General features: G+C 45.3%; 1 protein-coding gene across 1 annotated transcript; it reads left to right on the top strand.

The window, feature by feature from the left end:
- The first annotated feature begins 13,244 nt into the window (after positions 1–13,244).
- Positions 13,245–25,750, top strand: LOC100452651 (golgin subfamily A member 8S). Its single transcript, XM_054532483.2, has 20 exons — positions 13,245–13,402; positions 15,080–15,199; positions 16,099–16,158; positions 16,342–16,419; positions 17,268–17,306; position 17,444; positions 17,563–17,609; positions 17,697–17,781; positions 17,877–17,986; positions 19,024–19,110; positions 19,217–19,324; positions 19,519–19,605; positions 19,985–20,221; positions 20,477–20,545; positions 21,793–21,868; positions 22,297–22,388; positions 22,955–23,055; positions 23,138–23,238; positions 23,334–23,489; positions 23,575–25,750. Exons 1-20 carry the CDS (start codon positions 13,319–13,321, stop codon positions 23,748–23,750), a joined length of 1,914 nt encoding a protein of 637 aa, XP_054388458.1. The 5' UTR covers positions 13,245–13,318; the 3' UTR covers positions 23,751–25,750.

Genomic DNA, 25,750 nt, shown 5'->3' with positions numbered 1-25,750 from the left:
ATGGATTTCCTTCTGAAGTTGGATGTCATTATAGCCGATCATAAATCAGCCTCTTTGGGGGCACCCACAAAGGATGAGCCCCATTGAACACAGATGGATCACCCAGTGCTGGGAGGGACTTGAGCCTTTGCAAAGTACTTGCTTTATAGCCTGGGATTGATTATTACCCAGGGAATCACTTACAAACATTAGTCTGAAAGTCTACATTCTGACCACTGGTATGACATTCAGGTAGCAAAAGAACTTGAACATTTTCAAATTTTCTTTTTTTGTCTCTTTCTTTCCTTCCTTCCTTCCTTCCTTTTCTTTTTTTTTGAGACACAGGTATTATAAGGTATTATAATAATAATACATTATTATTATTATTTTTGAGACACAGCTTCCCTCTTATCACTCAGGCTGGAGTGCAATGGCATGATCTCGGCTCACTGCAACCTCCACTTCCTGGGTTCAAGTGATTCTCCTGCCTCAGCCTCTCTAGTAGCTGGGATTACAGGTGCCTGCCACCATGCCTGGCTAATTTTTATATTTTTAGTAGAGATGGGGTTTCACCATGTTGGCCAGGCTGATCTCGAACTCCTGACCTCAGGTGATTCACCCGCCTCAGCCTCCCAGAGTGTTGGGATTACAGGCGTGAGCACCACGCCCAGCTGAGAATTTTATTAAAAAAAAAAATCTCAAAAACAATCTCTCCAGTTAAACTCTGATAATATAATTGCTATATCTTTTTTTAAAATACAACTTTTAAGTAGTTTTAGATTCTCATGGAAGTTGCAAAAACGTGTAGCTTTCATTCAGCTACATAGATGAATAAATACTTCTCAGAAAAAAGTTGTATTACATGACAGCCTAAAGTAACATAAGCAGCCATTCATAAATATTCATTTTCACTAACTTGACTTTTTCAGGGGCTTGATCATTTTATTCAATGTTATGGGGGCTGTGGAATGGAAGGGTTTATAATTAGCCTATAATTTGCCATAACTATCCTAAAAGCCAAGGGCAATTTTTCCAGAGACAAACCTTAAAATATATGATTTCAATATATTGTAAAATATAAAAGCTTAACTGTATTACAAAAGCTTAAAATATAAGCCTGTGTCCTTATGATTCTGTCTTGGAGAAATGCAGGCAAATGAAGACCAGCAACCAAATGCTACTTCAAAATAGTTCAAATCCTTTTCTTGCAATTCTCTAAAACCTGAATAGGTCCACATGCACACAGGCCATCGTATCACAAAATAGGAATCCCCTGTTCTTGCATCTGTCCCCGTTATTCCTGCAACTTTCCCAGAGCATCCGCTGCAGTTACCTTCCCCAAACCCTTCTCTTCTGACCAGCCCTGTTCACCTTTTCTCTCTCGCACTCTTCCTTCCCTCCCCCACTCTTCATTTCTTTATGACATTGGCGGACCCAAACCCTCTCCTAGGAAGAAAGAATCCTTTCTCTTGAGAAGGAAGGTGGTTGGGAAATTAGAACAGGCAATTATAGGTCTCTCTTTGGAAGGCTGGGAGAAGAGAAACAGTTGAGAAGACTTCCATGCCAATTTTTTTTTTTTTTTTTTTTTTGAGATGGAGTCTCACTCTGTTGCCCAGGCTGGAGTGCAGTGGCACCATCTTGGCTAACTGCAATCTCCGCCTCCCAGGCTCAAACCATTCTACTGCCTCAGCCTCCCGGGTAGCTGGGACTATAGGCATGTGCCACTACGCCCAGCTATTTTTTTTTGTATTTTTAGCAGAGATAGAGTTTTACCATGTCGGTCAGGCTGGTCTCAAACTCCTGGCCTCAAATGATCCACCCACCTTGGCCTCCCAAAGTGTTGGGATTACAGGCGTGAGCCACCGCACCCAGCCCCATGCCAATTTTTTTAAATGACAGCTTTATTGAGATTTAACGTGCATACCACAGAAATCACCCTTTTAAATATATATATTTAAACATATTTAATATATTTAAAAGTATTTACTATGTTAAATATTAACATATTTATATTTAATATTAACATATATTTAATATATTAAAATATTAAATACTAAAAATATTTAATATTTAAATATTTATATATAGTTCAGTAGTTTTTAGCATATTCACAGATGTGTGCAAACATCATACTCTAATCTCAGAACATTTTCATTATCTCAAAAGAAATACTGTATCCATCAGCAGTCACTTCCCATTCCCCCACTACTTCTGGTCCTGGCAACCACTAATCTACTTTGTCTCTGTGGATTTTCCTATTATGGACACTTCCTAGGAACAGAAACCTACAGATGTACGTTTTGTGATGGGCTTCTTTCTCTTAGCATAAAGTTTTAAAGGTTCATCTGTGTTGTAGCATGCATGAGTAATTCATTTCTTTTTATGATAAAATAATATTCTGTTGTGCAGAGAGACCATGTTTTGTTTATCCATCTGGTTGATGGGCAATTGGGTTGTTTCTACTTTTTGGCTATTATGAATAACGCTGCTATGAACCTTCTTAGACCAGTTTTTCATGGACACATTTTCATTTATCTTGAGTTTATAACTAAGAATGGAGTTGGTAGATCATACGTCAACTATAGCGTTTTGAAGAATCATGATCATTTTTGTGCTTCTACGTGCAGAATGAAAGCTAAGTCCAGCTTCCTTAACCTATTAATATTTTATGTCTTGCACTTAAAAATCCTCATTAAAACAAGAAAGATATAAATATTTCTATTAGATGACTAGAAATCATCCCCCAGGTTGTGTCAGGAGCTGTGAACGGTTTTATTGGGCATCACAGATGCTTACTTCTGTATCACGAGATTTTAGAGAGAAGCATTGGGTATTTTTATTAAAGTAAAAATCAATGCAGGGTTGAAACTCTTGATTACATACTGTGGCTGGGTACCTGATATTTTGGTTAGATCATAATTAAGCTTACTACTTTTTAGAGCAAACTATGTCCTTACCTTTGTAATAAAGAAAAAAGCAGGTGAGTAGGTAAGGGCAGAATTCCTCCAGATGAGATTAGAAAGCACAGAAGGCACTTGCACCTTTGAAAAGGAGCTTCAGGAGAAAAGCCTCCACTCTCTTGGGATAGCAGTCCTGAGGGAGGACCTCTCGGTACTCCTTTAAGGAGAACAGCCATCAGATGCCAAGTGCGGGAGCGTCTGACTCACAGTGAATTCCTTCAGGATCTTCTCTTTATAACTTATCGGTATCCGAGAGCCACTTGTTCCTCTTCTCCTTTTCTCTCTGTGTTCTTGTCTCACTGTCATAAAACCAAGACTTGGCTCTTCTCTCAAACATCCTGGTGTGTGGAGAACTTGGGAAATATCTCCCTCCTGGGTCTTGCTGCTCTGTGCCCTCTGTGGGCAATGTCCACACTGCACTGACACCTATAAGCAAAACCATACTGCCATCTGGAATTATTATAGATCTGTGGGAGGAAGGGAGGCTTCAGATTAAAGCCAGGAGCTGCACAATGCTGACCGTCCTGTCCCAAAACAATTGTGCTGCACTAATCAACCCCTTGCAGCAGCAAACTTCAAAAGATGAAAAGAGACGCAGTCTGGCTAACCCCTGGTCAATTTAAATCCCTCCTGTATCCCCAAATAACCATTTCCTCAGCTCCTCACACCCTCAAATGATGATTTTCAACATTATGAATATAACAGGCTCACAGTCTGTATTCAATGGTCTCATCATAAGGCAGGAAGCCCTATCAGGAACTGCGCTGCTCTCCTATCCCTATACTTCCTACCACATAGTTTGGGGTTAGGCAGGGAATTGCAGTAAAGCGATACACAGTAAAGAAAAGTTGGTTTGTGTGTGTGTGTGTTGTTTGTTTGTTTGTTGAGACGGAGTTTCACTCTGTTGCCCAGGCTGGAGTGCAGTGGGACAATCTCAGCTCACTGCAACCTCTGCCTCCCGGGTTCAAGTGATTCTTCTGCCTCAGCCTCCCAAGTAGCTGTGATTACAGGTGCATGCTGCCACAGCCAGCTAATTTTTGTATTATTTGTAGAGACGGGGTTTCACTATGTTGGCCAGGCTGGTCTCGAACTCCTGACCTCAGGTGATCCACACACCTTGACCTCCCAAAGTGCTGGGATTACAGGTGTGAGCCATCTTGCCCAGCCAGCATTTCAGTTTTATTAAACTGTCTACTGCATGCCGGTTCTTAGTAGCACAGTCTTTTTTTGTTTTAGAAACTCAAAACCTTCTAAGTGATCACCTGGTTAAATAATGCAATCCCATAAATGACCCCTCTCTTCTGATCCATGCCTGGTGTCCACTTAATTAAACCAGATTAGAAAAAGGGATTATTGCTGGCTCAGGGAGGCTGCTGCCACAGACAATGCCTCACTGCGGATTTTGCAGATATAATACGATTGCTCCAAGCCAGCCTTCATGTTTACACCTGCCTGGAAGCTCTCAGGCCCTGGAGTAACCTCAGGACACTCCTGGCCCTGTCTGCAGGTAACCAGTTCTTCTCTCAGATGTGCAGTCTGTGCTGTTCCTCCCCATCTGCCAGTACAAGTAAAGTGTGGCACCTGGGTCCTTCTCCCACTCACATTGCCTGTGTCCTCTCTCTAAAAGTCACCTTAAGACCATGCGGGTAAAGAGGAGTGACTTAAAGGAGCTCAAATACATCTTACTTTTTTCCAGTTGGGAAATTGGCAAAAAGTTCTGTGGTTATGGTAATATTCTTGCCAGTTTATAGAAGCAATTAGATCTTTTTCTATAGCATCTGTGTGGAAGATTTCCTTTTCAGGAAGTCAAAACTCCTTTGAGTGGCCTGACAATAGTAACCATAAGAAAATAATTTTCCTGGAATTGCTCCTGACCTCGTTTGTGAACTGGAGAGTAGAACTTTGTGTCACTATACTCCATTTTACTGACCATGTGGTTCAGATGCTTTGGCATTTTGGAGCCTTGGTGACCCTGGAGAGACTGCGTTTTCCAGGGTTAGCCAGTTCCTAGAGATAGCAAAGAACTTGCTTGAAAGCCTGCCTTTCATACACAAATCAACCAGTCCATTACAGACCAGCCTGGCCAACATGGTAAAACCCTGTCTCTACTAAAAATACAAAAAATTAGCTGGACATGGTGGCACACACCTGTAATCTCAGCTACTGGGGAAGCTGAGACAGGAGAATCTCTTGAACTTGGGAGGCGGAGCTTGCAGTGAGCCAAGATCGCGCCACTGCACTCCAGCCTGGGCGACAGAGCGGGACTCCATCTCAAAAAAAAAAAGAAAAAAAAAAATCAAGCAATCCAGTGCTCATACCCCAGCCCCCTCCTTTCTCAGACTCCTATACTCTGGGCCAGGATCTACCTGCCCTAGTCACCCCAGGGACAGCTACCAGAATACTACGGACAGCCCTATGCCCCAGTCAATCATGCCCCAGAAATTATTCAAACCAGTCAATGCTAAGTCTGCTTACCCTGCGTCACCTGTCCCTTCCCGTGGAAACCACAAGAAAGGCTCTTGCCCTCGTTTTCCTCCTGCTCTATCTGCTGACCTACCTGGTACCCCTTCCTCTTGGGAACAGTAAAAAACTCTCTTTCCAGCAGCAGTCATCTCCTGCTCTGTTGGCCTCATCACACCTGAATCATAATAATACCTATCTTTAATAACACCCATGGAAAGTACAAACCTGGGGTTGGGCTGGGACAACATTGTGAAGCTCTTTGAGCTTCATGAATAACGGGGCCAGGGGCAGTCACAATCCCTGCTACACTCTTCAGCAGTAGCAATTTCTGGAAATGCAGCCCTCATTGAAGCTTCTGAGAGAAACAGTGCCATCTTGTGGTATTTTGTAGTTTCTTAGGCCATTTCCTTTCTCTCTCTCTCTCTCTCTCTCTTTTTTTTTTTTTTTTGAGACCAAGTCTTCCTCTGTAGCCCAGGCTGGAGTGCAATGACATGATCTTGGCTTACTGCTCACTGCAGCCTTTGCCTCCTGGGTTCAAACGATTCTCCTGCCTCAGCCTCCTGAGTAGCTGGGATTACAGGTGTGCCCCACCACACCTGGGTAATTTTTGTATTTTTAGTAGAGATGGGGTTTCACCATGATGGTCGGACCGGTCTTGAACTCCTGACCTCGTGATCCTCCCACCTCAACCTCCCAAAATACTGGGATTAACGGTGTGAGCCACCGCGCCCGGCCTCCTCTCTCTTTTAAATAGATCATTTTTAGAGCAGTTTTAGGTTCATAGCAAAGTTGAGCAGAAAGTACAGACAGTTCCCATATAGCTCCTGCCCCCACACATTCACAGCCTTCCCCACTACCAACATGGGCACCAGAGTGGTCCATTTGTTACAATCAATGAACCTATACTGATGCACCATTATTGCCCAAAGTCCATGGTTAACATTAGGGTTTGCTCCTGGTGTGTTGGATATTTTATGGATTTGGCCAAAAGTATAATAACATGTGTCTGTAATTATTGTATCATAGAGAGTAGTTTCACTGCCCCCAAATCCTCTATGCTCTGCCTATTCATTCGTCCCTCCCTTCAACCCCTGGCAATGACTGATCTTTTCACTGTTCCCATAGTTTTGTTGCAGGCCACTTTTACTCTAAGATTTTCTTTGTTTGGGTGTCCACTTTGTGCTGGGTGTGTAATATAGAATCATGATGAGTAAGAGAGACAGGCTGGAGCACCTTGGAGTCCATATTGGGATGAACTCATGAATTCCTATATTTTCCTACTCCAGGAAAGAGGTGCAGGTAGGGATAGAAAAAAAAGTCAAGTAGACAAATAAAAATAATTAGGCTGGGAGCAGTGACTCACGCCTGTAATCCCAGCTCAGGTGGGTGGATCACCTGAGGTCAGGAGTTTGAGACCAACCTGACCAACATGGTGAAACCCTGTCTCCACTAAATATACAAAAATTAGCTGGGCATAGTAGTGGGCGCCTCTAATCCCAGCTACTCGGGAGGCTGAGGCAGGAGAATCACTTGAAGCTGGGAGGTGGAGGCTGCAGCAAGCTAAGATCACACCATTGCACTCCAGCCTGGGCAACAAGTGTGAAACTCTGTCTCAATAATAATAATAATAATAATAATAATAATAATGGTAATAATAATAATAATGTATTATTTCCAGGTAAAGTAAAAATTCTCCAGTATTCAAGAGATAAAATAAATTGTCTCAAGCAAAAGTCAAACTAGGATGATTTTTTTTGTTATTCAACTTATTTAGAAATTAGGTTTTTTTGTTCCTGTTGAATTGTTTTGTTCTGTTTTAGGTACTAAAAATAATCTTTCATTCTTTGGAGCTGCTGATATTTACTATGATAGGCAAACAATTGCCCTTCTCCATACCACCACCTTTTTGTTGTTAATATTCCTGGTGTCCATAAATGTTCTTGCTTCTTTCTTTTTTTGTCTTTGCTTATTCAATTACCTTTACCTAGAAATGCCATCTCCTTTCATCTGTCTATGCTTCTTAAGGACTCGCCCAAATGTTATCTCCTGCAAGCAACAGAAATCCCCACTAGCTCACCACCACCCCTAACTTCTTCCTGGATTTACCTATTTAGGCATCAGTTATTTACTTTCTACTGAAATACATGAGAATTTAGCTCTTATACCACCCACTTCCCCTTCCTCAAATATTATCTTTAGTCATATAAGTAATCTCTAATTATCATTAGGACTTTGTAGAATAAAGCCAAGTTTTCTAGAATATTTAGGATAGGATATTTCTTTTCTTGGTGCTGCTTTTTGTTTTGCAGGTCTTCCTCATAGTAGTAATTTTTAATTTAAAAAATGCTGTTGTAGCCCTTTCTGTGAGATCTCCTTCTCTTTTGAAGCCTTTGGCTCCTCTGCGCCCATCTTGGCAGGTTGTTCTTTTGGTTGGCTGTGCAGGTGCCATCTCGAGGTTTTTCCATGTCTGCTCTCCTAGAATAGGTCCATTGTTTCCTGGATCCCTTGTCATCTTTCTTGGCTTAACCTTTCTCATTTTCCCTGACAACATCCTCAAATAAAACCCTAAGAAAGCATGGAGTGGTATCTTTTCTGAGCTCTAGCTTCCAAAAAAATATGACCCAGTGTTTGAGTTTTGGAGCCAGTCTGAGATAGGTTTGAATCTTGATTCTCCTACTTATTAGCTGTATCCCCTTGGGCTGATTCCCTAATTGCTCTATGCATGAATTTTCCATTTGCAAAATGGGGGAACCAGTAATAGTAGTAGTACCTATGTTTTTAGGGAGCTATGAGGATTAATTGAATTGGTACATGTAAACCATTGAGAACAGTGCCTGCTGCATACCACATCCCCATCAGTATTCATGTCTCTCATATTCTATCCTCACACTTGATTGATAGTTTGCTTGATTATGTATTTCTAGGTTGAGGATAATTTTACCTTAGAATTTCAAAGTCTGTGCTGTTGTCTTCTAACCAGTCGTGGTGGTGAAGCCTCATGCCATCCTGAATTTCACTTATTAATGCATGACTTTCTCCCTGGAAACTTTTAGGAGTTTGTCTTTTCCTTGGTGAGCTGAAATAGCACAACGGTGTACTCAGTGTGGGTCTTTTTTCATTCATTGTGCTGGGTACAGCAAATGGACAGGCCTATGGATAGGCTCTTTCAAAGTTGGAGTCTTGAATCTTGTCATATTTTTATTGTTAACTTTCTCCTTTCCATTTTATTTGTTCATTTTGAAGTGTCTGTTAATTGGATTTTAGACCTCTTGTCTTGAGTCTTGTATCTCAGTTATTTCTAAATTTTTTTAAAATTTTAAGTTCTGGAATATTTTTCTTATCTTTTGACGTTCAGGAAATTTTATTTGGACTGTCATAACTTTAAGTTTTGTTTTGGTTATTTATTGTTGCTTAACCAATTATCCCAAAACTTAATGGTGTAAAACTACACATTTGTCTATCTGTCAATACTGAATGGATTAACTGGGGCTAGCTGGACAGTTTTCTTGCTGGTCTCATTTGGCAGCTCTCACTGTGCAGTTAGACAGTGTCAGGGACTGGTCATCTGGATGCTCAGCTGCAGTGGAATGTCTGAGACGGCTTCTTCACCCACAGGTCTGCTGTCTTGGTGTTTCTTGATGCGGCCTTTCTGTCTGCATAGCATCTCATCCTCTTGGGTCTCTTCATGTGGCTTTTCTTTCTCCAAGAGGGTAGTCAATTCTTATTTTTGGCTTCCAGAAGCACAGAAATGGAGCTGCCAGGTGTTCTTAAGGCTTAGACTTGGAACAGGTCCAGTGTCATTTCTACCACATGCTCTAGGTTAAAGTGAGTGTTGGGGCCAACCCAGATTGACTGTGGTATGGGCCTGTCCAAGGACATGATGACAGGAGGTATGGCTCATTGGAGACCAACTCCTAAGACGAAGCATGAGTTCTAAGAACTCTTTCTTCTCTGATTATTTCTTATTCATATTCTGTTTTGTTTTATACATGTAATATATTCATATATTCACAAGGGTCTTTATGAAGTGATTTTGATACTCTTTGTCTTCTCCCTGGCATCTCTTTGTTCTTTAATAATTTTTTTTCTTATTTTGGTCTTATTTTTCTTTTTAAAGCCTTTCCTTAAATATCTATTCTATGTTGCTTATCACTTGTAGTCTTTTTTTTTTTTTTTGAGACCCAGTTTTGCTCTTGTTGCCCAGGCTGGAGTACAATGATGCTATCTTGGCTCACCACAACCTCTGCCTACCAGGTTCAAGCATTTCTCCTGCCTCAGCCTCCCAAGTAGCTGGGATTACAGGCATGTGCTACCACATCCAGCTAATTTGTGTATTTTTAGTAGAGATGGGATTTCTCCATGTTGGTCGGTCTGATCTCAAACTCCCAACCTCAGGTAATCTGCCCACCTTGGCCTCCCAAAGTGCTGGAATTACAGGCATGAGCCACCACGCCTGACCTGTAGTCTTTTTTTCATTCCTTTATTTGTTCATTCATATTTGAGAGAGGTACTAAAAGACTGGGAGCCGGGGTATGGTGGCTCACACCTATAATCTCAGTGCTTTGGGAAACCGAAGTGGGAGGATCACTTGAGCCCAAGAGCTCAAGACTAGTTTGGGCAACATAGTGAGACCCCATCTTTACAAAAAAAAAAAAAAATTGCTTGGTGTGGTGACACCCATCTGCAGTCCCAGCTACTTGGGAGGCTGAGGCAGGAGGATTGTTTGAGCCCAGGAAGTTGAGGCTGCAGTGAGCTATGATCATGCCACTGCATTCCTGCATTCCAGCCTGGGTGAAAGAGCAAGACCCTGTCTCAAAAAAAAAATAAATAAAAATAAATAAAAATTGATTGGGAGTTCTTTGTGGCCAAGACTTGTCAACTAATAACTTTTAGGGGGAATGTATGCTGATTCCTAATTGTTATCCTCCACCCTTCTATCTTATCTCCTGGTGCGATCATAAATGATGGCTGGAACTACTCCATTCCTCTGGATGTAAAATCTACATTCTCTTGCCTGAGGTAGGTATGTTTTCTTGGGTTCTGTTTAAGGAGATGGGGGACAGCAGTGTGTTTCAGGGCCTGGAAAATGTGCTCTCTATACAGGCTTTTGGCTAATCTCTGTTTTCAGTCTTGCCTATCAATCCCACTCTCGGGGGTACCTCGTGTCTGAGTCTAGAACCTTTCCAGGTTGCTGTGGGACAAATTAACCTCCTTGTTCTCAGTATCCCCCTGACCTCCACCTTTGTTTGCTTTGTTTGCTTTGTTTAACCATTTTCCATTTACTGTCATTTTCTAATGGAGATGAATTCTCTTCTGTTGGTAATCCCATTCCTTTTTTGTAATTGTATGCTAATACAATGTTTATTCTTCACTGTATTTCTATTGGAGCCTCAGGACAAAGAGCAGATGGTGAAAATATGTGTTCAGTGTTAAGTTTTCCTTCTGTAAGACATCTGCAACTTGTGTTTTTCACTGAATAGATCATGGACGTAATGTATATAGAGCTACTTTATTTTTCATGATTGTGGCTTCAATTATATGTAGAAATATAATTTGTGAATTGCCTGATGAAATTTTCCTAATTTTGAATCATCTTTGCATTCCTATAATAAACACTGTTAGAATGGCAATGGTAATATTTTATTTTTGCATTTTTACTTCTGTATTAAATAAGATTATAGTTTTGTTTGTTTCCTTTAAGGCTGTTATTTCATTTCAGTACCAAGAGTATTCAGGGCTGAGTTGGGAAGCTTTACATCTTTTTTCTAAGATCTAGGATGTAGATCTAGTTTGCACAGTAATTTTCAATGGCAGGAGTATTTTGCCTCCTATGGGACGTTTGGAAATATCTGGAGACATTTTTGTGGTCACAACTGGTCATGGTCGGGAGGTCTTATTGGCATTCTGTGGGTAGAGGGAATGTTACTAAATGTCCGACAACACACCAGGAGAACCCTCCACAAAGAATTATCTGGCCCAATATATCAATATTGCTGAGGCTGACAAATTCTGGTTTAAATAAATATCCAATTTGGAGGATGAGTCTTTGCCTTTTTCCTTCTTCTGCGTTTTGGTCTCCAGATTTTCCACTCTTCAGTTAGTGTTCTAACTGTAGATTCTTAAAAAAAAAATGAACACTTCGGCCAGGCACGGTGGCTCACACCTGTAATCCCAGCGCTTTGGGAGGCTGAGGCAGTGGATCACGAGGTCAGGAGATTGAGACCATCCTGGCTAACACGGTGAAACCCCGTCTCTACTAAAAATACAAAAAATTAGCCAGGTGTGGTGGCAGGTGCCTGTAGTCCCAGCTACTCAGGAGGCTAAGGTGGGAGAATGGCGTGAACCTGGGAGGTGGAGCTTGCAGTGAGCCAAGATCGCACCACTGCACTCCAGCATGGGTGACAGAGCAAGACTCCGTCTCAAAAAAAAAAAAATAATGAACATGTCATCCATACTTCTAAGGTGTTGTAAAGATGTGTAAAGTTTTCACTTTTTGCATCATATTCACATGTGGCTATATGTCCTTTTCTCTTCAAAGTTTTCTTTATCTTGATTACTTATCAGAGGCATGACTGTTTTATTATCTCAGTGTTTTGAAAGAATCCTCTTAGTTTTATTTTTTAAATCTAGTGGGTTTTTTTTTTTACTTTTTCCTTATTTTTTAAATCTAGTGGGTTTTTTTTTTACTTTTTCCTTATGTCTTAATTATTTCCCCCTTTTTGTTTATTTTGCTTTTCCTGGTTTAGTGGATCAATGTAATTTAAATTGCTTTTTAAGCAAACATGTAAGGGTATACATTTTCTTTGGGTGCTGTTTGACTTTGTTGCACAAGTTTTAAAATCTATTTTTTAATAGTTTGTATTTTCTAAATTATTTTATTGCATCTTTTGTTCACATTGCTCTATTACATTTTATTTATTTATTTATTTATTTATTTATTTATTGAGATGGAGTCTTGCTCTGTAGCCCAGGCTGGAGTGCAGTGGCATGATCTTGGCTCACTGCAAGCTCCACCTCCCAGGTTCATGTCATTCTCCTGCCTCAGCCTCCCAAGTAGCTGAGACTACAGGAGCCTGCCACCACGTCTGGCTTTTGTTGTATTTTTAGTAGAGATGGGGTTTCACCGTGTTCGCCAGGATGGTCTCAATCTCCTGACCTCATGATCCACCCTCCTTGGGCTCTCAAAGTCCTGGAATTACAGGCATGAGCCACTGCACCTGGCCCAAAAGCTTTGTGTTTTTACAGATATTAGACATGTGTCTTGTTTAAGAAAAAAATCTTGACAAAAACGTAGGAGAATAAAAGAAACATTTTTCCAAAAAAGATAAATCATAGTGATTATTTTATCTTATTAGAATATTGGATAATATAGTTTGCTTCATTAATCATCAAGCATGCTATGGATTTTCCATTTTTATAGGATCTGTATCTCAGTTAAGGTAATACTGGTAATTTTTGTGCTGTAATCGAAGATGAAAAATATAGGCCAAAATTATAGACCTTGCACAGAAGCTGGATAATGAAGACAGCTACGGAGAAAAACAAAGATACATATGCACAGACACACATACATATAAAGTATACACACATATATTTTTTAAAGTTTTAAAACTTTTAAAGCAAAAGCCGGCCCCTCTTCTCTTCCAGAGTGGGAGGCCTCTCCCCTCTCTTAGAGTGGGTGGGGACAGCAGTTGCATGGGCAGCTTTCCTTGTGAGCCACAGGTCCCTCTGGACACACTGCTGTCTGGCCATGCCCCCTTTCCCTTCATCTTTCTTATTGACCAATGGGCTTAGAGCATTAAGGCCACGCCCCTATTCTGCATTCTACTGGGTCCCTGGTTACGCCTCTGGCTCAGTCACACAGCTGCCTGGTAGGGGACTGGAGGTGTTGATCAGTGCTTGCTGGGATTTTGCTGATGTGGCCCCAACGCCACCTCCCTCCCCACCGTGCGATGGCAGAAGAAACTCAACAGAGCAAATTGGCGGCAGCCAAGAAAAAGGTAAAAACGCACTAGGTCATAGCCCCTCAACCCAGCCACAGATCCCCTCTGATGACAAGACCACTGCCAGAGTCATACAATTCCTGAGGCACACCGGACTGGGCCCCCCACACCGGTGCATCTGGGCTACCCCCACCAAAGTTTTGTCAGTCAGACCCACCCTTTCAGCAAGCAGCCCAGTCCCTGCCCTCACCAGTCACCCCAGGGTGACTTTGGGTGGGTGGCTCCTGGGACTCCCTGCTCCATTACTGGGCTCTCATCTCCTGCCGCCCCAAGGTTGATCTCCCTGGGCTCCTTGGGCTCTCATCTCCAAGGACCCAGGCCCCACCCTCGCCAGTCATCCCTGGGTGACTTTGGGCTGGTGACTCCTGGGACTTCCTGCTGCAGACTCTGCCCTCCCCTCCTGCTGCCTCAAGGTTGACCTCCCTGGGCTCTTTGCACTGGCATCTCCAAGGACCTCTGTCCCAACCCTGTGTTTCCCTCCCCCATCGTGGAGTGGTGACTCGGACATGGTGCTGATGTGGTCCCTCCCCCCAAGCAGGAGGGGTGGAATGTAGTGATGTCACAGTCCACCTAGTAACTGTCATTACTGGAAGACCGGCCTTTGATCCTATGATCAAAGTCCCCTAAGTGTTCTCACCCCATTTCTTGTTCCTCTGGTCACAGCACAAATTTCCAGCTGGAAGGAGAATGAAGACTGGGACCTAAGAGCAAGAGGTTTCAGGCTGCCTCACTCCCTTAACATAGACATTGACAGTGGGAAATGCCTACACTTCCCCCGTGAGCTCAAAACCTTGACAGTATCTCTGGATGGCAATTGGAGAATGGGTTTGGTTTGGTTTGGTTTGGTTTTCTCCCAGGCTTCTACTTTCCAGAGAGATTTTAACATTTTTTTCTGAGTTCTCCACCTCATATTCTAATTCTCCATGGTTCTGGGACCAGACTGCCCTTCAGTCAGTGGTCTGTGAAGTGAGATTTGCTCATCTTCTGTGGAATAGATCTTGGGAAACTGAACTTGACAGCTTGAATCTTCCTCATATTATTTCAACATGGGGTACTTTGAGTGCCATAGGATAAATATGGGACATCTTTCTGAGGCATCAGTTTCCCTTGATTCTCTTGAGATCAAGAGAAAAAACATTAGTGTACTTAGGGATGACAGTCACATAGGTTTCTAAGAGTATAGCAGACCTCTCTCTGAAATGAGGCTTGGGTTGTCATCTTTCTGATAAACTCTGATTTAACAGAAAGGCTGTCTTCTGCCATGAGGACACAATGATATAAAAGTTTGAGAGGTACTGGTGCACTTCTTCACACTAACAGATGTGTGAGGATTTATGACTCTAAACCACATGGCATACAGTTCCTGCCTACTTAATGTTTACTTTTCTACCTCTGTCTCTGGTTTTGGTCCCTGGCAGCTGCTGATTCTTGGGAAAACCTCAGAGCTTGGAGTCAGAAGACTGAGTTTCAAAGTTCCAGTATTGCCTTTTTCTTTTTTTTCTAGCCATGATATCAATCCTTCTCAGTCACTAAATGATTGTGACAACACCTTGTGCTGTTGTTGGTGTCATTAAATCAGATGGTGTATAAGAGTATTTTGTAAAAAGTGTAAAGAAGGATGTGGCTGCAGGGGCTGATAGTTCTCATGAGTATTACTGCTCTTCTTTCCAACAGTTAAAAGAATATCGGCAGAGAAACAGCCCTGGTGTTCCAGCAGGAGCAAAAAGGAACAGGAAAACAAATGGCAGTATCCCTGAGACAGCCACTTCTGGTGGTTGCCACTCACCTGGGGATGTGAGTCTTGGCTGGCCAAGCTTCTGGGGACAGGGGGCCCAAGGGGCAATAGAGGGTAATTGTTAAGATTGTGGATGGACTGCTGGGTACTGGTTAAGAATTCTGGGTTTAGCTGGGTGTGGTGGCCCATGCCTGTAATCCTAGCACTTTGGGAGGCCAAGGCAGGTGAATCATGAGGTCAGGAGATCGAGGCCATCCTGGTTAACACAGTGAAACCCTGTCTCTACTAAAAATACAAAAAAATTAGCCAAGCATGGTGGTGGATGCCTGTAGTCCCAGCTACTCAGGAGGCTGAGGCAAGAGAATGGCATGAACCTGGGAGGTGGAGCTTGCAGTAGCCGAGATTGTGCCACTGCACTCCAGCCTGGCAACAGAGAGAGACTCTGTCTCAAAAAAAAAAAAAAAAAAAGGAATTCTGGGTTTGAATCCTGCCTCTCCGTCTGCTACGGATATGACTTAGGGCAAGTTGCTTGAGCTCTTTGGCCCTTTCTTTTTACATTTGTATAACAGAGATGGTATTGTTTGACTTCCATTTGTGAAGTTTAAATGAGATTTGTTATTGTTGTTTTTATGTTAATCCCTAGTACATGGCCTGCTGTCAACACTTAGGACACCCAGGATATGGTCATTGCTGTTTGATTTTCCTCATCCCCAGTCTCAAGTGGAAGCCAGGACAATGAGAGCAGTCACTTGCCATCAGGAGTCACTGAAAGGGCCCCAGGGTGGTGTGGTGGGGAGATAAGAACCGTGAGAGAAGTTGGCACAAAGGAGTTATGGGACAAAGGGTCCAAGATAGGCAGAAAAGAAAATTGTGCCAGTTGATGGGGAAGTAAGGAAGTCAGAGGGCTTAGATACTGAGGGGGACAGAACATCTCCATGTGCACTCTCATCTCTTGTAGTCAGCAACAGGTTTCCACAAGGAGGGCCCTACATCATCTGCTACCCTGAAGGATCTGGAGGTAAGAGGCTCTGGGCGGAGGTGCAGTGACCCTGCAGGCAAGGCCTCCAACCTCCTCCCACAGCAGAGACTGGGTGCCCCTCTGCCAGCTGAGACAGCCCACACACACCCCAACCCTAATGATTGTTCTCTCTACCTCTCCCCCAACTCCTCCTCCACCTCCTCCTCTCTGCATGTGTCTCAGAGCCCATGCCAAGAACTAGTAGTCCTGGACTCGAGGTCCATAAAAATTGGTCAACTGAAGAACACCATCAAATCTTTGGTAAGAGTCCAGTGGGGTCCCCTGATTCCACACTGCCAATCCTGGGCTCCAAGTTTCCCCTTGGGGCCCTGAAGAAAGGGGCTGGAGGCCCCTGGTGCCAAGGGCAAATAGGGAGCTGGGGAGTGCAGGCCTCACTTGGAGGGACCCCAGAGCATGCAGCGTGGCTCTTCTTTTGCTGTCATCTTTGCTGACTCTCTCCTCTCCAGACACCCCTGCTCAAGTCCTTGCTACACACGGCCTGGGGTTGTTGCCTCTCAGGGAAGTGCTAGCCTGACTGGTTGTCAGGGGCCCTGTATTTCTGCCATGACTAATTTGCTCTTCGATTCTGCACAAGCCACCTCTCCTTTTAGGGCTTGTGTTTCCAGAGGAGGTAGTGAGTATCAAAGCTCTCTGTTAGTTCTCAGAGTCTGAGATTTAAAGGCCTCCTAGAATGGAAACCTCAGGGCCAAGGGCTCCTGTCTGTCCTTTTTCATCCTGTATCTGCTGTGAAGAACCGTACCTGGCCTGTATGTGCTCAGTAAATGTTTATTGAATGAATGCACTTTTCTAAATCACAAGCTGCCAGAAGGGGGGGCCTTTCTCAAACTCCATCTCTAGAGGTTTATGTTACTGTCCTCTCAAGAGAGTCCTGATTCAGACTTTGAGTTCTGTGGCTGTGGGCAAAAAGTAACAAAGACCCAAATCCTCTGTCCTTGGGAGCTTGAGAAGTGTTTACCAGTTTGTGTTCCCACTGGGTCTGAGAACTTTGCCTTTAAAATCCATTCCTGGCCCCTGTCTACCTCTTCCTGGCCTGGAGAATAGAGTTGAGGGGGCCACGCTCCATCATTTTAATGTGACTCTCCCAACAGAAACAACAGAAGAAACAAGTGGAACATCAGCTGGAAGAAGTAACGTGATTTTGTTTCCTCGCGACATGACTGCTGGGTTTGGGGGGCACTCAGACATAGAGGCCCCAAATCTCGTCTCACCCACTCCCATCCTGGGGAAGAAGGCTCACCCCGCAGATTCCACCACATCCCCACAGGGTCCCTGGTCCCATGGGTGGGCCTGTCCTGGGGCAGTGGTGGCATTCTGGGGGCATGTCTCTTGCTGTGTCATCTCTGCCTCCCCCTGGTAAGAGCTCTGTCTTCCTCTTCCTATAAGAAAAGAAAGCAAACAATGACAAACTGAAAGCTAAAAGGGAGCTAGAGGTGAGTGGAGGGTGTGAAGTTTCCTCCTGTCCTCCGGAGAATGTTTCTTTCCTTCTCTTCAGCACTTGCTTGGCTTTTCTCCCAAAGGTTCAAATTCAGAGATTGAACATACAGAAAGGGAAACTAAATACGGACCTGTACCACACAAAACGTTCTCTCAGATACTTTGAAGGTGGGAATCTGGGCACCCTGTCATCCTTCAACCTGGCACTTTGACAGGTCTTCAGGGGAAGTCCTTTGGGCCCCATCTCAACTCTCTCATTACAGAAGAGTCCAAGGATCTGGCTGTCCACCTGCAACATTCATTGCAGCATAAAGGAGAGTTAGAGCGGGCTCTCTCTGCTGTCACCACCACACAGAAGAAGAAGGCAAACCAGGTGAGTCCAACCATCTGCCCTGTCCCCTGGGAGCCCGGCTTCACAGATGGAGGAGTGAGCCTAAAAGTCCCTTCTGCAGGATGGAGTGTCCTGCCCAGAAGGCAGCATGGCCATTTCTCGCTGCTTTTGTGTATGGTCATTACAGGCAGCCTGGGGCTGAGTCAGCTGCTGTGGGTGAGTTGGGGGCACTCTGGGAAGTGAGCACTGGATGCAGAGCTTGGAGGCCAAGTGCTTGCCCTGCCCTTACCTGGCTGTGGTCTTGGCCAAGTCCTGGATGGGGTATTGGGTACTTGTACTGTGAAGGTACAGAAGAGTACCATTAGTATGTTACCATTTCTGTAGAAAGAGGAAACGTGTGTGTGTGTGTGTGTGTGTGTACATACTATGATTATATACATAAAACACGTCTGCAAGCGTTCATAAAAAATTCAGGAGAGAGCAATAAGGTGGCTGGGAGATACTTTCTTTCTGTACCTTCTGAGTTTTGGACTATGCGAATGTATCATCCTTTCAAAAAGTGAACAAAAGATTAATTTTCCACTTCCTATCAGAGCCCCCACCCCCAGCAAGAAAAATGGGCTTAGAGAATCAGATAGACCTGGGTGTTCAAATCCCAGCTCTGCCTAAGTGATCTTAGGCAAGCACTTAACCTCAAATACTCCATATTTTTTCACCTACACAACAGAGGTAATCATAGTAACTGTCTCCTATGGTGGTTGCGAGGATTAAATGGGATTGCTAGCATGGTACCTGGTGAAGCACTCCACAAAGGTTCAAACAGTGGTAATAATAACGGTAATAACAATAGCAATATTATCTGATCTCTCTGGGACTCTGTTAGCCAGCTATAAATTCAATCTCATTCCCTGTCCCTTCCAACTTTACTGAGCTCTTTAAAAACCAAACCACAGGCTTGGAAATGTCTTGATCTTTACTGGCCAAGTTGTATATTGGGCCTAGCCCTAGCCCTTTTCAGGGGCACTGTGTGGAATGGCCCAGGCTCCCCAGATTGAAACTTCTCACTCCTCACCATCCAGTTCTCCAGCCGCAGTAAAGCAAGTATGGAATGGAAGTTAGAGCAGTCCATACAGGAGCAGACACTGCTGAAAGTGCAGCTGACACAGGTGAGGTTTTCAGAGGGAGGGATGTGAAAGGAAGATGACCCCAGGTGGTCAGGAGTAGGTGAGGACCAGTGACAGCCCTTCCTAACTTCTGTGCCCATTCTTGCAGTTCAAGGAGTCACTTAAACAAGTCCACCTAGAGAGAGATGAGTATGCTCAACATATAAAAGGAGAAAGGGCCCGGTGGCAGCAGAGGATGAGAAAAATGTCGCAGGAGGTGAGATCTGACCCTTCAGCCCCCCACCTTAGATAGGTCACTGGATCTTTCTGGGCATCTGTAAAATGGGAATAGTACAGCCAGAGGTGGTCATGGGTCTGGGCTTTGTGGAGGTGGGGGCAGAGAGGGAGATGGGAGCCTGTCCAGCCACCAGCTCCTCTCTCCAGGGCCCTTTCCCCCTGTGCTTTGGGCAGGTTTGCACATTAAGGAAGGAGAAGAAGCACGATATGCGCTGGGTAAAGAAGCTGGAGAGAAGCTTGTCCAAGCTCAAAAACCAGATGGGGAAGATGGGGCTGGCATGACCTGGGAGCAGGACTGGCATCAGAGGGCTGTGGGGGTGGCTTGGAATGCCCTCAGGGAGGTGGGTGGATGGAAGGGCCTTGAGGCAGAGGGAAAGAGGTCTGTGCCAGGAGATGGAAAGTCTTGTCATCTCCATTAGCCCCAGTGTCCCCATCAACAAAGAGGGCTCATTGTCAGCCACCCGCAGAGCTTTCTTTCTGAAAGTGGTTTGGAAGATTGGCTACCATCTGGGTACAAGGAATCATTAGCAGTGAGGCCAAGTTTGGGGAGCCTGAGAGGAGCCGTGCACCAAGAGGAGGGTTTTTGTTTGTTTGTTTGTTTTGAGAATCCAGAGGCCCTTATTATCTGCTTCCTTTCTCAGCTGAACCTTTGCCCCTGGAGCCCACAGCAGTGCCCTCTGAGGTGGAGCTGCAGCACCTGAGGAAGGAATTAGAGAGAGTGGCAGGAGAGCTCCAGGCCCAGGTCAAAAACAATCAGCGCATAAGTCTCCTGAACTGGGGACAAGAACAGAGGCTTCAGGAGCAGGAGGAGAGGCTTCAGGAGCAGCATGAGAGGCTTCAGCAGCTGGCCAAGCCACAGAGCGTCTTCGAGGAGCTGGTGCATTGCCCCACTTGGGGAGCCTGCCCTCCTCTCTAGCCCTCTGGGCCTTTGTTTCCCCCCCTCTAAAATGGGGCAGCGTAGCCCTCACATGAAATGTTACTTCTAAAGGCACCTGTGAGCCAGGTGGCTGTGGGAGAGAGGGGATGATTTTTCTAACCTGCCTCCACCCTTCCTGGTGCCATGGGAGGCAGACACCAAGTTCTGGGGTCTCCAGCTGCAGTGGGTGGCTGCTGATTGCTTCTCTATGTCCAGAACAATGAGCACAAGAGCGCACTGCAGTTGGAGCAGCAAGTAAAGGAGCTACAGGAGAAGCTTGGTGAGGTGAAGGAGACGGAAACCTCCACCCCATCCAAGAAGAGCTGGGAGGTGGGCACTAGCCTCTGGGGAGAGGAGGTGCCAGGCCAGAGGCAGCTCCATCCTGGGGGCTGGTGACCACAGCACCCCCCAGGGCAGTCCTGTGACTGTTTCTTGCTTCCTGCCTCTGACTTTTAGAGGTGAGTAGCCCTGGGCTCCTCCCAGGTCTGGACATCGTCATCCCAGCTAGAGGCATGGAGCCCCCAATCACAGGGGAAGAGACAGTGGTATAACAGGCTCCTTATGCCACGTGCAGTGGCTCATGCCTATAATCCCAGCACTTTGGGAGGCTGAGGCAGGAGAATCACTTGAGGTCGGGAGTTTGATATCAGCCTGGCCAATGTGGTAAAACGTCATCTCTACTAAAATTACAAAATAAATAAATAAATAAATAAATTAGCAGGGCATTGTGGCACATGCCTGTAATTCCACCTACTCAGGAGGCTGAGGCACGAGAATCGCTTGAGCCCAGGAGGTGGAGGTTGCAGTGAGCTGAGATTGCACCACTGCATTCCAACCTGGGCCACAGAGTGACACTCTTGTCTCAAAACAAAACAAAAAGACACCTTAGATTAAAACTGGATTCCAGCCTCGGTTCCACTGGTCACCATTCAAGTACTTTGCATCTCTAAGTCTGTTTCTTTAACTTCAAAGGGAAGTTAGCATTTTCCTTACAGAGGTGCTGAGGATTAAATGAGAAGAGGGTATGAGATTTGATGCTGGGGAAGGAGGCATGGGGTTCTAGGAAAGGGAGGCAGTCACTTAGGCCTGGAGTAAGGGGACAGGGGCCTGCGCAGCTGACAGAGCCCCACAGTGCCCTCGCTACCCTGTTAATGGGCCCAGAATCTGGAAACCAGCCACCATGTGCCCTCACACCCAGGGTCTTCCTGCAGGTGGAGCTGAAGAGCCAAGAGGCTCAGAGTCTGCAGCAGCAGCCAGACCACTACCTTGGTCACCTGCAGCAGTACATGGCCACCTATCAGCAGCAGGTGGCCGCCTATCAGCAGCTGACCTCTGAGAAGGAGGCGCTGCACAGGTAGTGACTGCAACAGACGCAGCTAATGAACCAGCTGCAGCAGCAGGAAGCAAAGCGGTGGCCGAGATGGCCCGCCAAAAGTTGCAGGAGACCCAGGGGAGGGAGCTGCCGAGGATGGGGCTGTGAGGGGGATGACCTGGCAAACTCCGTCCCTTCTGACTCTTTCCTGGCCCCTTAGGAGCGCCTGGAAGCTACCAGCCAGCAGAACCAGCAGCTAACAACCCAGCTGAGCCTCATGGGTCTCCCTGGGGAAGGTACAGGAGACCGCTCAGAGGAAGAGAGAGCCCCAGGAGGAAGGGGGGACTGTTAGCAGCATAGGATTGAGGAGTTGGAAGAGACCTTTAGAACAGCTGGTCATTATGCCGACCGGGTGCCTGCACTAAGTTCGGCATCAGTGTGGTGACCTCTTGTGAGCGGGGGGTCACCAAGGTGCCTAAGGATGGCTGAATTGGCCCAGGTCAGAAAGGGATCAGGTCAGAACTCCCACATCTACCAGTAGTGGGAGTGTGCCTGGGCGGAATAGCAAGATCTTGATTCTTAAAAGTAAAAATAAAGAACAGCAGCTCATTCCTCTCTGGGGAGGGGCTGGCTCAGGGTTACACAGTGAGGGTGGAGGTAGAGGTGGGCCCACAGTACCTCCCTTGTTGGGTTGTCTGAAAACCCCTCTGGCCACCCCCCACAGGAGATGGAGGAGGACATCTGGACAGTGAGGGGGAGGAGGCACCTCGGCCCAGGCTGAGTGTCCCAGAGGACCTGGAGAGCAGGGATGCCATGGTGAGCCTGACTCCCGCTGCACCCATTTTGCCACCTTCCTCTGTGGTCCCTCCAAGACCCCTTTATGCTCTTAGTTTCCCTGCCTTCTGGTTTCTCTGGACCCTCACCCCTTCTGGGAGCCAGTGGTTAGACACCATTTCACCTATAACAAACTTGTACTCTCTGAGGCCCCAAGGGAAGGGGCTGCGCTCCACCTCTCTGCCCCATTTCTTCTGTGTATGCCCCTGCAAGAATGCTCACGTCTTGCCCTCAGGTGGCATTTTTCAAGTCCGCTGGAGCCAGTGTCCAGGAGGAGCAGGCACGGTTATGAGAGCAGGTGAAAGAGCAGAGGGTGTGCTGCCAGTGCCTGGCTCACCCGGTGGCCCCAGCCCTGAAGGAGCCAGAGGCAGCGGTCCCAGCCCCAGGGACTGGGGGCAAGTCTGTGAGTGGGGAGACCCACTGGGCCCTGCAGGAAGTCATGGAGAAGCTGGCCCATGCCAGGACTCACCTCCGCCTTCTCCATGACTTGAAAATGCCACCTGAGGGCAGGTCGCTGCCGAGATGTGACCGCAATATTTTGGCTCCAGAGCGGCTTTATGGACCACCTGGAGGAGAAGGCAGACCTGAGTGAGCTGGTGAAGAAACAAGAACTTCGCTTCATCCACTACTGGCGAGAGAGATGCCATCAGTGAGTGGGAGGCCAGGGCACCGCAGGGGGAGCTGCAGGGCCGTCAGAGGGACCCCAGCATCTGAGCCCTGTCTTCTTGCAGGAAAATCCATCACGTTTTAACAGAGCCAGGGGGCAGTGCCAAAGATGCGGCACTGGGAGGAGGACATCATCAGGTTGGCCCAGGACAGGGAGGAGATGAAGGTAGGGTGGGCAACATCTCTGTGGGGGTGGGGGTGGGGGTGGGTGTGAGGGTGGGTGCAGGCAGCGGCATGACAGCTGAGCACCCCTCCCTCCAGGTGAAGCTGCTAGAGCTGCAGCAGATGGTATTGCAGCTTATAGCAACTACAACAATGGGCACAGAAAATTCCTGGCTGCTGCCCAGAACCCTGCTGATGAGCCCGGTCCAGGAGCCCCAGCCCCCCAGGAGCTTGGGGCTGCAGACAAGCATGGTGGTGAGTAGAGCCCTCAGGTGGGGTGGGCAGGCAGGAAGAGGGGGGCTCCCACTGTGCTCAGATCCCCGCCTCCCTCTCTCCAAAGATCTTTGTGAGGTGAGCCTCACCTCCTCTGCTCAAGGAGAGGCCAGGGAGGGTCCTCCCCATGACAACCCTACTGCACAGCCGATCATGCAGGACCACCAGGAGCACCCAGGCTTGGGCAGCAACTGCTGTGTGCCATTCTTTTGCTGGGCTTGGCTGCTGAGAAGAAGGAGATAAACATCACCATCATCAAAGAGCTGCTCAAGAAATTTTTAAACAAGAAACCAAGTTATGGGGTTAATCTCCTACGCAATTCATGTACTTCATTTGAATGTTAGAGCCACTCATGATTATTTGTGTTTCTAATTTATAGTTTAAGTTTATTTGTAAAAAGTTAAAAGAGAGTGGGTCTCTGTGGCTCTCACGGATGTTCACTCTGGCATCCTTTAGCATTTTTCTTTTTTAATTTCATAATCGTAGGGCATTAGCATGCATATCGAGTTTGCCCTTATGTGGTGGGAGTTCAAACACACAAAGACCCACTCTTTGCACAAAACTGTTCTCGCTGGTTTGGAATAGGCTGCCGTGCTTTTTTAACGTTATTGCAGCATGTATATTCACTACAGAATTCAGACAAAATTTGCCTATGTTCTGCTGTTGTTTGATCTAATCTTAATCACAGTGAGCTCTTCATTAGCTCAATATGTGGTTTGCCCCCAAGTGTGCACTGTTTATTACTTTGTAATATGCCACTATGAGTACTGACATTTAGAGTTGTTTAAAGGCCGAGAACTGGAAACAGCCTTTCCTCCATTTTCTGTGTATTGGTGATGGGAGTAATAACATTTTGGGGGAGCTTTTTAAATCTCACAGAAGAGGAAAGTGGCCTCCTCTGGCAGGTATGTGCAGGATAGAGTGTGTTTCATTTGTTCTGGTGCCAAGAATTAGCGCTGTATTGTGGTGGTTCCCTTAGGATTTGTATGTGCTCCGGGCTCATGAAGATATTGCATCAGGAGCTGCAGCAGTTGTACTCTTTTTCAATGACCTTAAAAGGGATTATTTCTGAGGAATGAAAGGTTCCCATCATTGACTGTGGATGTGGAAAACCTTTCCTAGTTTAGAGCATTTGTGTCTACAATACATTTTAAAGTCAGAGTTCATGTTACCTGTTTTAATCACATGACTACATGCCTCAGTTCACAAAAGGGCGCTGGTTGGCATTCTTCTTAATGTATTTAGTGACGATCATAAGAAATCCTTTACGAGTTGAAATGTCCCTGGAACAGGTATACAGGCTCTAGTCAAGAATGAATTAGAGTGAAGGAAAGCTGTGTGACACCTGGCGTTCCTCTCTGTTCATGGAGCTTCTTTGAGGCTTGAAGATTGATGTTACCATCTAGACGTCTCTGGCTAATACCTATTCTTCAACCACCTTGGTTACTCTGACATAGGAATTTACTTCTTTTCCTTGAATGGAAAACACTTTAAAAAATAATAGAAACATTATTATAAACTAATATATGTGAGAGTACTTAGTTGAAACAAAAAGGAGTTTTAGTAGACAGTATTATACTATGTTTGAAAATCAAGGAGAAGTTTATGCAACTTAAAATGTTTCCAAACTGCAGTGCAATCTACTGTTTGTGAATGTCAATGTATTATCAGGAAACATGTCTATACAATCACACAGTTATATTTTCTCACAAACTTCTTTACAAAGAGTGAAATATGTTTTTGTACCGCTTGGTTTCAGTTAGGGACATATTTTGTGCAATATTTATGTGATCGTGCCTATGCATGATGAATGAATGCATTTCAGTCATATATTGCCTAAATCATAACTTGATGATGCTTGGGAAAGACTCAACAGTTCAAACTTCATGAAATTCTAATGTCTGTATTCCAAAACACATCACATTATTAGGATGCAGGGATATATATGTGTGTGCTCCCTGGGGTGGGGATTTCTAGTTACTAGACCATCTCCATATTTAGCATTTGGCATCCTCATGATACATCTATGACATTAACAGGAGAGCAACAATATGATTTTACCGATGGAATAACAGATTTGCCGGCATTCACTGAGAGAGTGCAAATATTGGGTCCTTGTGACTTCAACTGACTCTTCCAAATTTTATGAATGTATCAATGTATTAGATAAACCCAGTTTCAGAATGATAAAGAAAAAATGTTAGACCAAATAATGCGGCTAATTAACAGTGGTAATTAGCCCG

The sequence above is a fragment of the Pongo abelii genome, chromosome 16, assembly GCF_028885655.2.
Source record: "Pongo abelii isolate AG06213 chromosome 16, NHGRI_mPonAbe1-v2.0_pri, whole genome shotgun sequence".
NCBI classification, from domain to species: Eukaryota; Metazoa; Chordata; class Mammalia; order Primates; family Hominidae; genus Pongo; species Pongo abelii.
Note: the sequence above shows the minus strand (reverse complement) of the source record. Positions and strands in the feature narration are given on the sequence as shown.